The 15,277-nt window shown below is 41.4% G+C and overlaps 2 protein-coding genes across 5 annotated transcripts; both read right to left on the reverse strand.

The window, feature by feature from the left end:
- Positions 1-2,041: 2,041 nt before the first annotated feature.
- On the reverse strand, positions 2,042-10,976 carry vrk3 (VRK serine/threonine kinase 3). 4 transcript variants are annotated; one of them, XM_041269141.1, is made up of 15 exons: positions 10,826-10,976; positions 9,510-9,700; positions 8,864-8,986; positions 8,336-8,512; positions 7,903-8,043; positions 7,216-7,271; positions 7,062-7,128; positions 6,599-6,683; positions 6,381-6,483; positions 4,894-4,986; positions 4,411-4,543; positions 4,115-4,235; positions 3,222-3,280; positions 2,905-3,059; positions 2,042-2,554 (listed from the first exon to the last, which is right to left on the reverse strand). In XM_041269141.1, exons 2-14 carry the CDS (start codon positions 9,697-9,699, stop codon positions 2,914-2,916), a joined length of 1,494 nt encoding a protein of 497 aa, XP_041125075.1. In that variant the 5' UTR covers position 9,700; positions 10,826-10,976; the 3' UTR covers positions 2,042-2,554; positions 2,905-2,913. The 4 variants fall into 4 exon arrangements, with proteins under 4 accessions (XP_041125075.1, XP_041125076.1, XP_041125077.1 ...); XM_041269142.1 differs by having other exon boundaries at positions 2,042-3,056; XM_041269143.1 differs by having other exon boundaries at positions 2,042-3,059; positions 9,528-9,700; positions 10,826-10,975.
- A 902-nt stretch (positions 10,977-11,878) lies between these two features.
- On the reverse strand, positions 11,879-15,121 carry LOC121326009 (C-factor-like). The gene is made up of 6 exons (XM_041269144.1): positions 14,884-15,121; positions 14,289-14,343; positions 13,583-13,770; positions 13,047-13,208; positions 12,732-12,842; positions 11,879-12,106 (listed from the first exon to the last, which is right to left on the reverse strand). The coding sequence occupies exons 1-6, from the start codon at positions 15,028-15,030 to the stop codon at positions 11,993-11,995; spliced, it is 777 nt and encodes a 258-aa protein (XP_041125078.1). The 5' UTR covers positions 15,031-15,121; the 3' UTR covers positions 11,879-11,992.
- Positions 15,122-15,277: the final 156 nt, after the last annotated feature.

Below are 15,277 nucleotides of genomic sequence, written 5' to 3' on the forward strand. Positions count from 1 at the left end.
GAGTTTCTGAATAATTCATTTCTCAGTGTAGCTGAAACAAAAAACACAACATTTGTAATACGATTATGATCTGGAGCAGGATTGTACATTCAAGTAAACATGCACAGCTGGCATCAGTTTGGCAAATTCTGTATGCAGTATAAAGCTGGTTTCACAGACCCCGAATAGCACGAAGCACTATCCAATGTTACTTTAAGGCAGGAAGTGCTAATCAGGATCTGTGAAACCAGCTGATAGTGTACATTCAATCTACATATATACCATTGCGTTTCAGTCCACTCTTCACTGCTGGCAATATCTATATCAGATTATGGGTGGTCTGGTTACCATTATGAGTCAAGGACAATCTGGAATGCAAACTTCTTATATATATATATATATATATATATATATATATATATATATATATATATATATATATATATATAATTAATATAGATATATATTATAGCCATATCCTACCAGGGGCATCCAATAGGGTCTCGGAAGCCATCGTCAATGAAGCCGGTACAGTTATGGTCGCTGGAAGTAAGAGGTGTTTATCCGTACAGACGTTTTCGTTTGTTGTGTGTACATTTCAACACCAGCGGCATTCTTGCACAATACTGGCATTCCCGAAACCCCCTCCATCACTAACCACCACTCCACAGCCAAAAAATATACATTACAGCTTTGTATATTGCTGGAGAATGCTGAAAAACTCTGAGGAAAAAAAAACTGACCCAGCTTCCTAGCAGTCAGCTGACATGCAGACAGGGCTGCCTCTTATCACTGAATCACCAGTCTCCTCTGCCAATAGATACAACACAGAACACCATCGCCTCTAGGGTTTTATTATAATGCAACTACAATGTAAAAACAGACAACACTTAAAAGTGAGTTATTAGTTTAAAGAAATAAAAAAAAAAGCTTCTGTTATGCTTCCTGCGTAGTCTTGAATCTGCTGCCAAAACACCACAGGGTGTGGGGGGTATAACAGCAGCAATGCTGCAATTAAGAGAAGCATATTGAATTGTTCTTCAATAATGAAAGGTAAACAAAGTCTTTGTTAGTGTTGCTCTGTAGTTTATATTCACCACGACGCCTGCTTGAAAGTTTAGGGACATTCAGAGCTTTGAAAAAGTACATCTGGGATTTCAGCCTGTGCAAGTCTGTAAGAGAAAGACCAGGGCTGGCTGTGGCTAATGAGCTCTACTGAATTCCCCTTGTCTAGGAAAGTGATACAGGGTTACTCATGGCACTCACTGGCATGTATGTTTAGGGTACTACACCATTTTTTGGAGGGGTGGGTGGGGCGAGTGTGTTTTTTTTTTAAACAGTACCCCCAAACTGTTTTGTTTCGTTCTTTTGATGATGACTGATGCCTTGGATAATTTTCTTTTAAAAATACACAAGCCATTCCAGTGCTTTCCAAGACCTCCCTTCATGGGTTAGCTGTTGAATGGCTACAGTATAAGGGTTAACCTGCAAACAACTTGTGAATGGAATATGAATTCCAATGGGTCTTGTTTAAACAAAGGAGTAGAGTTTTGTTTTCTTAAGCTGGGCAGGCTATAGAATGCAGTCAGTACAGCTGCATTATGATACATTTTGTAATAATTTTAACAACAATGCTAAAGATGGCAATATTAAAAGAAATGCTTGAATTTGAAGTATGGAGGGTTAAAAACTCAGGCTAATCCCTCACCCAGTCTTGGTCACTTCAGTAATATAACCTTAACATAGAGTTCTGAGACCTAGGACTGGGTGCACAGCTAGTGTGAGTTTTGAACCCTGCTAAGTCTGAATTTATGGGTTTAGGCCAACTGAACACTGTCATATTGAGAGCACTGGAGACTGAAGTCTATCACAAAGGGAAGGCTACAGCTTGACCAACCTCAAACTATGGAAGCACCTGCCAACCAAGCTCTTATCAGCCCTTTTATGCTGCACATCGTTCTCTTTGTTACATTCTGCAATTATTAGAAACATACACTCTGCCTTGCTAGTAACTGGAGCCCACAATAACTGTGATCTGTACAGAAAAAACAAATCCTTGGTAACTGTTCAACACATTTTATTAGAAAAGTTTCAAAAGCACCTAACACCAAAACGTGAAGCAACAGTTGTTCAAGCCAGTGATACGAATTAAAATACCAAAAATAAAACCTCTAAAAACAATTAGAAAACATCCACAGATAAAACTTTCTGCATCACACTTTTCACTCACATTTTCTTTAGCTGTGCATTTTTTGTTTTTTGTTAATTCTTGTTTAAGATTTTTATAGCCTTTACCCAATTCACATTTTCTTTTGGTATTACATTTTTTAGAAAATATCTGTTTGAACTGTACAGTTGGCTGGGTTCACAGATCCTGGCTATCCTTGGCATTGTGTTACCTTTTGATCACATGCTTGGCACACTGCTTTTAAACGGTCTGTGAAACTGGGCATATCAGGCTAGATGTCAGGAGTAAAACTTCATAAAAATATATATTTACTTTTAGCTGGAACATATAGTTAATCCACAACAGAACACATTCTTTCCCCAGTGATTCCACCATTATTGACCAAATCTAAAAACAAAAAACATACAACCCTTAAAACATATTTACACAAAATAATAGTCCAATTGTAAAAAAGTGTATAAATACACTAACTGGTACACCAGAGTGTACCGGTCCCCCTGCCACACTCTGCACTTCTTACATCCACTAGGGGCAGTGTTGCAGGGGGACAGGTTAACGGTTACACTGTGGTGCACCTAATGTGCGAGGGCACAATACATGTTAGTCACCAAGATGTGGCGATGACTGATTACGATATACAAGGTGACCTACACAAGAAGACGACAAATTCATTAGTTAAGATAGAGAAGGTGTGACATTTTACGCTTGCAACAAGTCTGAACCTTCCTGACACATACCAGCCCTGTTTAAATCAGCGTGACATCGATGGGATCCTGCGCTGAAGAACCCAGTTTCTGCAGTGCGTCTCTGATTCCGTTCCTCAGCTCCTCGTAGTTTGGATTCTCGTTGTAGCTCAGAGCCATCACCTGATCCAGGTAAACCTGCAGAGCTGCTACAACACAGAGCCGGCAGGTTATACAAAGGCTTTCCAGAGAGACCAAATACCAGACACGGGCTCTACAAGCACTCCGTGGCAGAGCTTGATAAAACAGACTGAGCTCTTTTAAAAGGAATAAGAAGAGAGCTTCTCCCTGGACAGCACACTGAGAAGTACCTGAAGTTTTTCTTTTACCGAAACCCTGTTCCAGCAGACCCTTCACGTCCGTCTTGTACCTAAAGGGGGCAATGCAATGGGAGAGTCTTTGGAATTGGTCTTTGCAATAATTTAATGGTAGATTGACCCCTTTTTACGTTAAAAATAAACACAATAATGCTTCTATATGCTGCTGTCCATATCAGATACCCATGAAGGGATTTACAAGATCTGCACACCACACATAACCACATCAAAATCCTGATAATGATAATAACAACCACTATTATTATTATTATTATTATTATTATTATTATTATTATTATTATTATTATTAACAGGTATTCAAGAGCTTTGTTTGACTTTAAACATTTTTTGTAAATATCCTTGAACTGTCATCTATTCACTATCTTCGCTTAACTGGATTCAGAACTGTGGATAGAGAGGTATAATTTTGACGTTTCTACAGTGTAAGACGAACTGTGGATAGAGAGGTATAATCTTGACGTTTCTACAGTGTAAGACGAACTGTGGATAGAGAGGTATAATCTTGACGTTTCTACAGTGTAAGATGAACTGTGGATAGAGACGTATAATCTTGACGTTTCTACAGTGTAAGACGAACTGTGGATAGAGAGGTATAATCTTGACGTTTCTACAGTGTAAGACGAACTGTGGATAGAGATGTATAATCTTGACGTTTCTACAGTGTAAGATGTACCTCATCTCAAGTGCTTAACCACTGTAAGCTAAAACTAGAAGAAACTGTGTCAAGCAGAGAAATGTTTTGACTAGTGCCTTCTTCAGTACCATAGAACTTATTACCAAGGAATTCTGATGAGTTTTTTTAAGCTACGGAACAGAACCACTGTAAGCTACAATATGAATGTGAACATGCTCTCCCAGGGACTTGCCTCTCCTTCTCTGCCATGACAGCGCTGGGGTTGTCGATCTGATCGGACCAGGGCAGGGAGCCGCACACCCACTTCAGCATGCAGTACCCCAGGGACTGAAGATCACTGCGACGGGACGGGCCTGGGGGTACAGAGGGGAACAATTCAACATAATCATACTCTTGTTCACATAAAAAAAAAAAAAAAAACCTCTGGCTCGCTTCATTCCACCGTCCAGGATACTGTCCTGGATCAACGCTATACAGGGTTAAACCCTACTCCTGGGGTTTGATCTTTTACACAAACAAAACACTCACCCGCTCCTTTGTGGGAATCGATGCTGAGGAACTCCACAGCGCCCTCGTGTGGTGTCCTGCTGAGTTCTCGGTACTCAATGTGGTTGCCACTGGGGCTGTAGCGGAATGCATAACAATACCCGGCAAGGTGCACCTGTCATGAGGGGGAAAGGTAAGAACAAAAACCTCCACATCTCTGCATTTACAGAAAGCAGAGTAACACACATACTATACACACTGGGCATTTCAGAACCACATGTGCCACGGATGTCCAATCCCGGTACTGGAGGGCCATTCCACTCCAGGTTTAACAGGTAGCATGAGAATGAATGACTTCAGGATCTGCATGGAGGTTTAACTGGTTCAATTACACAATTTAGAACAAGCTTGGGACGAAGCCCAGGAGTGGAAGCACCTGATATACCCTAAACAGCGACACGGTTTCATTTTCATCACACAGGAAAGTCAGAAAGCCTGAATTACTGTACAGGTGAGCCCACTTGCCTGCTTCAGATCTGTGGGGTCCAAATACACGTTTTCAGCACGGATATCTGCATGTACATACTCATTGCTGTGGATGTACTCCAGAATGTCAAGCTGGACAATTAAGAAAAAGAAAAACAAGTTTTCATTTCACAGCTGGGTCTTTAAACACCTACGGCTGGCTTCACAGACCCTGATCAGCACTGAACTGGGATGCTACGTTATGTTAATGTTACGCTAGGTAAAGTAATTCTGCAGGCAAGGCTGGTGCCAATCGGGGTCTGTGAAACCAGCCGACAGCTTCACTCAGTGAAAGTGTGAAGTTTAGAGAATGATGAGAGAATGCTACATTTCACTGAAACAATTCCATTACTGTTATCTTTGTTTCTAAGTATTTTTAAGGACACTGCTAGCCATTAAAAAGAATGCAATATACAGAAACTAACATGTACTACAACACTGCCATTAAAACTGACGTCCTTATGTCTGAGATCCCTGTTCTAGGTAATACAATGTCGAGCACTTCAACGATGCAGTTACACTGAATGCAGTCCAGTCTCTGCAGTGTAAATGTGCTTTTTGTTGATATGGCCGTTGCCACTTCAAAGGCAAGGCTCCAATTCCCAGACCTGGTTGACTCGAGTCTCCTATGACTGCTTGTGGGTGCCGGGCTGAATGAAAGGGAAATTCTACTGAGTAACAGAAGCGTCCCCATGGGAACCCCCTGGATTCAGTCAAGATTCCCGGCTCTCAAGACAGCGAGGGGCTGAATCCACAAAATAAAGTGCGGATGAGCTTGAGACTGAATGACTCACACGCAGCACAGCAGCCAGGAGCAACATGGAAGATCATTACTGCTGATTAGGAGACAATGCAGTTTTCCGGGAATAGGAGAATACACGAGGAGCATTCCTGAATTCAGGGGTTTCCACTTTTCCTGCTAAGGAAGGACAACTTTCCAAAAGAAATTCAGAACTGCAGATGAAGGAAATGGAACAACACGTGGAAAGACATTCCGGAAACACTATATGCCAAGATACTGGGAATTGTAAAAGACGCCCAAAACAAGACTGTTTGTTTTTAATGTTTTCTTGTATTACACCAGGAACCTTTTCCAGTGAAACGACCAATCTACAGTTTAGTGCAGTTTGGTGTTGTTGCATTCTTCTGGTTTAGGAGTTCTCCTTGTGTTCTCCTGGGGATATGCTGCCACCTAGTGGTACTGCTGTTATGCACACCCAGGACCACTTAAGAGACACAATGCACTTAGAATTTGTGTTCCTCTGGTGTACACTTCATTTCCATTCATTTTTCTCTCTTTCTTTCTCTCATACAATGCTTCTGTTAGAATCGTATTCGTCCTTCATGTATGTGTTTGTTTATTTATTTATATTTATTCATACTGTGCCACACAACGCGACCAGACGCACAGCGGGTGTGCAGTACTGTTGTACTGTATGTTTAATGAGGATGGATTGAAGGCTTCTGTCTGCCCCGGGAACACTCACAATCCTGCAGGCCACCTGAAGGACAGCCCTCTCAGACAGTGAGACTCCGCTCTCACTCATGATGGACTGCAGGGTCACGCCCATGTTTGGAAGGACTAGAAATCTGAAACAAAAACACAAGCATGCAGTTGCAGCACGGTATACCAGCTATCAGTAACAGCACTAGCTGCTCCCATAGTGTATCTTCACTCAGCCTCTCAGTGCTGCTAGTCGCATACCTGTAGGTATCTGCATGGAGCCCGAAGCCAACACAGGTAGGGATCCCCAGAAAGTCCATCTTGTGGTGCTTCCTCCATTTATCAACTGGATAAAAACAAGGGCACAAAAAACTGTGTTCTTTATAAAGTTAAGCATTCTTTAATCTGCTACAATTAACTTCCCCAAAACCTATTTTACTGTAAGGGCCCCGAATTTGCAGGACCACCTGCATTTCAATACTAGTCTGTGCAGTTCTGTTCTGCTAAATACACAGACCCCTCCTTGCAGAACGTCATGCTTGAATCAAGGACAAATCAAGTATTTTTTATTGCTTTCATTACTTTTAGCTGTAATTGGCATCTGTTCTATGTTATCCTGTCAGAGCCTCCTGTAAATGCTGCCCATATACATAAATAAAAAGCTGTCAGAAGGGTTATGTTAATCCACAGCTGCACTACCAGCGAGAAACTCAGAGGAACTTGCCTGCTGCTGGCTTCGCTGCACGCTGCAAGAAATTCTGTTCGTTGAATATTTTTCCATCCTTGGCAGCCTACGGAGATACAGCAGTGTGAGATACACACACACACACACACACACACACACACACACGGCAGGGGTAAGAATCTCTGTTACGTACCAGTTTGAGAATGTATTTGTGATCTTCTGAACAAGCTCCAGAAGTGTACAGGACAGCTGGGGGAAACAAAAACATGTAAATCGTAGTTCTTGAAAAGCACAGAGATAAGAACCAGTTAAGAATGAGAATGCTCTTCACTGCCCTGGAACACTATACTGGTAAACTGCACGTGTAACAGGACGGAGGCCGGGCTCGAACCGGCGACCACACGCACTGCAGACAGCGAAAGAGCCGGGGTTGTAGAGCTTTTAACTCACCTCCTCTCATCGTGACACTACCCACTGCACATGCAATACTGTCTCAATTGCAACCCCAGATTTTTTAGAACGCGTCTACTGGTAGCCATGGAGTCTCGTACTGCAGTTACCGCAATAAGGAAGCCAAGTTATAAGGACTGATGCTTCCTCAGGGATGAAAATAACTGCATAGCAGTTTCACTCATTCCAGGCTGTACTATGAGCTTGATTAGCACTTGTGTACAGGTAACAAGCTCAGGTGTGACTCATAGTAAAAACAGGAAGGGATCAAACCGCTATGCCATGGGAGACGTATTTCCATCCCTGTTTCTGCAACTTTGATCTGACATGACTTTGATCCATTCGTTCTCTGTGGAGTCGCTCATGGCTACGTAGTCCAATCGGAGCACTCCATAGCTTTCCTCTGTGCCAGTGTTGGAGGTCCCCTCACCTCCATAGAGAATCCCGCAGTCACTCTGTGCCAGGAGCTTCATGAGCCTCCACTTCTTGTTGGTGGTGTCGGTCAGGACCTCGTTCTCTGACAGCGGCTCGATGCCACTCATTCTCCGGGCTCTCTTGCCTTTGCCTTTGGCTGACAGAGAGAGAGAGAGAAAGGGTTTATTTCGCTGTCTTTAGTGCAAGCACATGTTGTCATCATGGGTGACTTCATACCACCTACTACTATACGTGTTCATAATATCACCTTTCTTACCTGTTAAATATCCTGTTATGTTTGATCAGTGAGATTATATATTTTTCTTTCTGCTCTGGTTTTACATTTTGGTCTTTGCCAAGCATACTCACTGTTCCAGCCAGACCTGCCCTGGCATGAATGTTACCAAGACAGGTTGACTCTGCCCCCTTGAGCTGGTCTCCCTGCTTACCCAGAGCTTTGGAGCGGGGGGAGGGGGGGGAGGGGGAGGGGGAGGGAGAGGGGGAGGGGGCAGTCTCGCTGCTGGGCACATCCTCTTCCTTCACCCTGGAGGATCCCGGACGCTTCCTGGCAGAGCGAGATGCCCGCAGAGGAGAGCGTGATGTCACAGAGAGGGGGGAGCCCTGGTCTGCACAAAAATAACACATCAGTGTTTACACAAAACTGGCTTTTAAAAATCTGAACAAAAGAAAGGCAATTTCTATTAGATTTGTCTATTAGACAAATGTATCGGCTGCCATAGTACACTAAAGACGGCAGAAAGGTGACCCATATGCCTACTGGAACTGTCTGGCTCACTTTGACCCAACCTGGAGCACGCTTTTGGCTGCAATACTATACAAATCCATACTTTTCTACCACATGGTGGGGGCCACACTGTTACTTTCCAGAATGACAAATTCAAAGTCTCTTGCTTCCACATTTTTGTAACTTTGGTTCAAGCACAGCCCCTGGTATGTCATGACGTCTCCCCGCCTACCTGCAGAAGCTGATTTAGAAACTACGGAGGGCTCTGTGATGTGCTTCTCCTCCTCTTTGATACTGGCGAACTGCACCCGTTTCCTTGGAGAGTGCGGCGGCAAATCAATGTGGCTGCCCTGGCCTGTAGACATAACAAAACACATACATACAGTGCAGTGTGTGTGTGTGTGTGTGTGTGTGTGTGTGTGTGTGTGTGTGTGTGTGTGTGTGTGTGTGTGTGTGTGTGTGTGTGGTGTGTGTGTGTGTGCGTGTGGAGAAAAGGAGAATCAGGGTCCAACAGGATACTCATCAATAACTAGAAATACTTAATGAAGAAAAAAAGTCATTCATAAACTGATAACTCACTATTTTAATAATTAGCTACAACATTTATTAAAAGCAGTTTTCACACACACACACACACACACACATATATATAGGTATGGTGTTTAGGGGTATTCTATATGGCTGAAGTCAAAACGTTTATCATTGAACTTGGTATTTCAGCTATACAGCACTATTGAGTTATTATTGTTATGGATATGAGAGAGAGAGAGAGAGAGAGAGAGAGAGAGAGAGAGAGAGAGAGAGAGAGAGAGAGAGAGAGAGAGAGAGAGAACTGCATGTGCAACTATTTATTAATGACTTATGTAAATATCAATTACCTAGGGAAATACCCCCACCTGTGCTGCAGCCCGCTGAATAGGGGCTGGTATGGGACACTGCCATCTGGGAGATGCTGGCTGTCACTGTCTCCTCCGGGTCCTGCTGAGGCAGCATCTCCCCGCAGGACGGGCAGAATTTAAAACCGGCCTCAATCTTGGTGCCGCAGTGCGGGCAGAAGCGAACAATCATGCTGTTAAAAGAAATAGGAAATCAGCAGCAGCAGCAAACAGGTGAGCTTTTCCATATCCTTACATAGACTCCCCCTGCACAGCAATCTGATCCATTCCAGGTTTTAAACATGTGGCCAGCGCTATATGGCAAAGGCTAGGCTCCAATTAGGAACGGTGCGACTGCTACATTTTTAATTGCTCAAACTTAAGAATTCACTCGTAAACGGATTGGGGAGTAACGTGTATTGCCGACTATAAAGAAATTATAAAGATATTTATAAAATATTCTTACTTTACCGTCAATGAACGCTGTATTTCAGGCGGCGCTTGCGCACGGGACACTATTAGGGTTAGGCCTTGGGTTTAGGGGAAATGGAAAAGTGACATTTTTGAGAACGTGTTTAACAACAATCCATAGAGATAGCGCGTGTAAGTATTGCAAAAAGTTAATTAAAAAATTGGATAAAATATCGGCTTACCTTCACTGGAGGCGCGATGAGACGCGTTGCTTTATCATGTTAAGTTATATTTTTGTAAAAGTTTATATATATATTTTTTTTCATAATCCGCAAATGTTATTGATTATATCGCCCTTACATCTGGCAGAATTGTGTGTTTTTAAATGTGCGAGTTAAGTGTACTGTACCCGTGGCAGGAACCTATTATTAAACGTTGTTACAGTGTCTTCACCAACACACACGTGTTATATTCATTCATTTTGTCATGGGACCCAAACAGGATTGGACCCGTATCTCAAACGAATGAAGTGTAATAATATAACTGAATATAGTCACATTTCATTTTAGAGAATGCATGCACACATTGGATTCATGTACCCCGTAGACAACCCATGGTTGGTATATATATTATATATATGATATATATATATATATATATATATATATATATATATATATATATATATATATATATAAATAGTGTGTGTGTGTGTGTGTGTGTGTGTGTGTGTGTGTGTGTACATGCTGTGTTTGACCCGAAACCAGTGAAGATTTACAGATCCATTCAGCGGTATGCTGTATAGAGATTTCCTAAACACAATATGTCGTTACAAGATGCATTTACGTTTAACACAAACGCATTGGCAACACAATTTTAACAGGGGGAACATCACGATGAAACCATACCTGATAAATCTGATGAAGCAGAAAAATCGACAGAGCAAAGTCCTTCCTTTTGCTTGTTTGCAAAGTTGTTATATTTGATAGTTTTAGGGTTCGCCTGCAATAAGGAACACAGTCCACACGTCACGTGATAAAAACACAGTTCATTTTGGATGGCAAGCCTCACGGTTCAAAACCTCAAGCACAGGATTGAGCACCTCCGCCGAGTCGCTTCCATTAAAATTATACTATTACACTGGAATAGTTTGGGATTCTGGCTAACTAATTGAAGGTGTATTGTGTGATTATTATTTGTATCTTTATGAGTACTCTCACAGCAGGCTAGCCATTGTATGTATGCAGTTCTGTTGAGCACTTTCTTTGGTAAACCTTTAAGAATAACTAGAGTTGGAAATAAAAAAGGTGCCGCAAAATATGTGAGAATGTGTAAGGCATACAGTAACACCTGAATTGTTCAGAAATTGCTAGTGAATTTTCTCAGTTTAATTACAACTTGAAGTGGAAACAAATTCCAATGGAATACCATAAAGGCCAGGTGTCATGCATTGCAAACCCGTGGGTGTAAGTCTCTAACACAGATTCATGCAGATATTTACTCCAGGGGACTTGCAAGACCCTAAATTAAACATCTAGTCCTCATTGGGGTTACTTTGTCATGTTTAAGTGGCATCTACCAGTTACGTGCTAAAGCTCCATTTTCTGTATGCTGAGCTTCACTGTTCTGAGCCAGTGGGAAATTTCACTGCTCTGATTACAGACACGTCTAACTGGACTGTCCTCAAAACAGGATTCTGAGAATATATGCTGTAACTGTCATTTTACACTTCTAAAAGATTGAAAACTTTTAATTTAATAAATTAATTTAGAATGTATCAAAGACAAAAATAGAGCTTGTGTTCCAAGTCAAAGAACAACCAGTTTTGGCTCTTCATGGGTGCGTTTGCCCTTTCTGAAACCATGGAGTAAAGAGCTTTGGGAATCCAGAGTATAACTCCGTATCCCCTCAGGCAGGTTTACGTGTTCAAAGGAAGGAACCCATCACACTGGCACACCCTATACTGCACAAACCAGCTGTTTATTGATATGCATCAATTGAATACAGTAAAGCAGTGGCTGCTGCTTGTTTTCTTTCTTCTCCTGGCCTGGCTCAGTGGACTGGTGGTTTTGGTCTCACCAGGGGATGATCTTTCCTTCCCAGTCTAGACACTGTCCCGTGTTCTTCTCTGTGAGAGCAGACAGCACCTGAAACATCCCCACGACACTGTCCACTGCGTCCAGGGGGGCCTGGAGCACGGGAAGAGAACACAAGAGAAGTCAGTGAACACATTCTCCTCACAGACCCTGATCAGCACTAATCCTGGACTGCCTAGCCATTACCTTTCTAATTTCTTTTGTTCAAATGGGTTTCCAGTGAAATATAAATGATCAGATTACTTAACGTCAGTCAAACCAGTATTCAAGAACACCTTAGATTACGTTAGGACTGCTTCTTAACAGAAATACAATCAAAAAGTGACTGCGCCTTCTGTGAATACACTTTAACTGCCCTTCACCTGTCCTGAACAAATAAAACAAACCTTTATGTTTTTATATGACTGGCTTTTGGAGGGTTTTTTTCTGTAGAGTTAGTCTATTTCTACCTGCTTTTCATCTATGAAGATTAATACAGTAAACATGCATACAGCATAAGTATATAATTAGAGCAGAGGACTTGTCAGGTTTTGAAGAGTTTTGTAAGAACCTGAAGCAGGTTGGATTTCATTCTGACTAGGTTTTTTTTTTTTTTTCAAACAGTGTTGTACACTTTGCTATGCCTTTATTACAGTACAGTTCTACACAGGTAGGAGGTGCTCTTGCAAAGTCCTGCTGCCTCTGTAAAGATGGATTAGTGTTGGTTTAGTTTCCTTACTTCTTTACCCCCCATATCAGTTTTCACCCATCCAGGATGGATTGCAGTGCACAGAATTCCCTCTTTCCTGAAGTCTTCAGAAAGACACCGGGTCAGCATGTTCAAGGCTGCCTAAAAACAGACAGACCCAAAAAGTGTGAAATATCTGAATTATGGTTAGTCATGAATATTTTGCCTTGTAAAGCTTAAGAAGGGCAATTGTCTTAACTGAAAAAAACTAAGAGTAAGGATCTTCAATGGTTATTTCAATTTCATTTTACAGTTTTCTTGCACGTCATTTTTGTACTGGCCTGATTACAAGTGTTACTGCTGTACCTTGCTGGTGCGGTAGGGGTACATGGGCACCATGCTGAAAGTCTCATAGCACTTCTCAATGGACGCCACCAGGCTGGACAGATTGATCACTGCTGCCTTCCTGCAGCACATTCCCTGAAGATCACTGGTCTGGGCCGCCATCTGCAGGCAGGGCAGGAATTCCTAACGAAAAGGAAGGGCATGGAATGTTTTACTTAGGAACATGAAAAAGCACATGACATCATCTTGTCTGTCCTGCAAGTGCAGCAGCTGCCTTTATTAACTGCTGTAACCTCCAAACCGTTTTCTCCATACGCTAGAACCATGAGTGATAAAGAAGACCCAATTGTATTTCATCTTGAAACATGAGACGACTGTTAGGGCATTCAGATCATTTTAAACAAAAGTCTAAAAACGTTTTTTGACATGGGTGTCCCATTATTTATCCCGATCAACGTGACCAAGCCTGTATATAGCTCCTAGTTAAATTACCGGAGCATCTTTAGGCAGTATCTGGAACTACAGTTACTAGCCTGTTTGACTGTCCCTGCACATACCTTGGCCATTAGCATTGGTCCCACTACATTTGTTTTATAGCAGTGCATCATGCCATCGCTGTCCGTTTCATCCAGAGTTCCATTCAAGTTAATGGCTGCGTTATTTATCAATAAATTGAGTCCTCTTTTATTCAGTTTGGATCCCACCTGCTTCGCTGCTTCCTTGATGCTCACTGGATCTGTTGTGTCTAAAAACATTCAATATAAACACTTCTAATTAGGTACCTGCATGAATCAATGAATATAGAATTTGTTCACCAGTATATATAGAGAGATACTGGTAGTCAAATTAAATATATTAAATGTTTTAGGAATGTAGAATGAGTAGGGGCGAGGCTTTTATGCCCAGTTTGTTCCCCACAAAATATCTTGGTATTTCTGAATTGATTGTCTCCTCTTAAAATATACAGTTTTTAATTACAAATAGTTCAGGAGGTGAAGTGGTATCCAAAATAATATCAATAACTTTCCGTATCTGGCATATCTGATTTCAATCTATTATTTTCTTCACATTCACTAATATTTGTTTACAAAAATATGACAAAAATGAAATAGCCAAATATTCCAGCCAAATGTAATGGAATGTTGGGACCAGCACAACGGGACGAGGTCGTTTGCACGTCCCTGCTATGGTTGGGCAGTGAGCGTTGTATGTCGTTGCATTGAATGTGGAACAAGAGGGTTTTGAAAAGTAAAAACAACATACCAAGCTGGACAATGAAAAGCCGTTCAGAGTGCTTCTTTGAGAGATCCTTCAAACACTGTTTAAGAATAGTAGAAAGACAACTGTTTATTTAAAATATATTTGCATTTTCTGTCCCTATCTCAGTTTGGTCTAAAGAAATGTCCGTGCTGAAATAGCATTATCAATTACATCACATATCTTTGCAGAATTCAATGCTTGCAAATATATATATATATATATATATATATATATATATATATATATATATATATATATATATATATATATATACAGTACCAGTCAAAAGTTTGAGTACACCTGCTTGAAACCAGGTTTTCATGATTATCTATGCTTTTAACTGTATAAACTTGTCTATAAACATAAACGTGATACATGTACTTATATAAGCTGATAATCATAAGTGAATTGCATTCAAAAATGTAATTTTTAAATGAAAATGTAAATCTTGTCAAGGTATTTGTATCCTCTTGAAGACATTGCAACTATTTGTGTTATATATTTATATACCACATATTGTATTTTCAGGTTGTAAATCATATCAATAGCAAGCCCATTTTTAAAATGTATGTCATGTTCTGTGACAGGCTATCCCTACCTTAGCTCGTGGGCCCTCTGGATCCCGGCAGCCAGCAAACACCCGGTCTGGTGGGTTGGGGGACTCCAGAAACTGCCTCACCATCTCCAGTCCAATACCTCTGTTCCCCCCAGTTATTAAAACACTAGAGGCCTTCCACTCAACCATTGTGAATGCTGTGTTGAAACCTGTAAACGCCTCCTAATACCCTCTGATGTTTGTCTTTGGTCTACCTTAGCCATGTCTCTCCCTCCAAGACTAACATGGACTTTGACAGGTGCACTATGTACTGTCGTGTTCACAATAAACCACCTCCTCTTCTGGAAATCAGAGCAGAGACTTTCTAAAGTGTGTCTTTACAGGAATAAAACTGTGGACACACTTGTAAAGGAGAATAATTATTCTGGAACAAAGG

This window comes from Polyodon spathula, chromosome 13, assembly GCF_017654505.1.
Source record: "Polyodon spathula isolate WHYD16114869_AA chromosome 13, ASM1765450v1, whole genome shotgun sequence".
Classification (NCBI taxonomy): Eukaryota; Metazoa; Chordata; class Actinopteri; order Acipenseriformes; family Polyodontidae; genus Polyodon; species Polyodon spathula.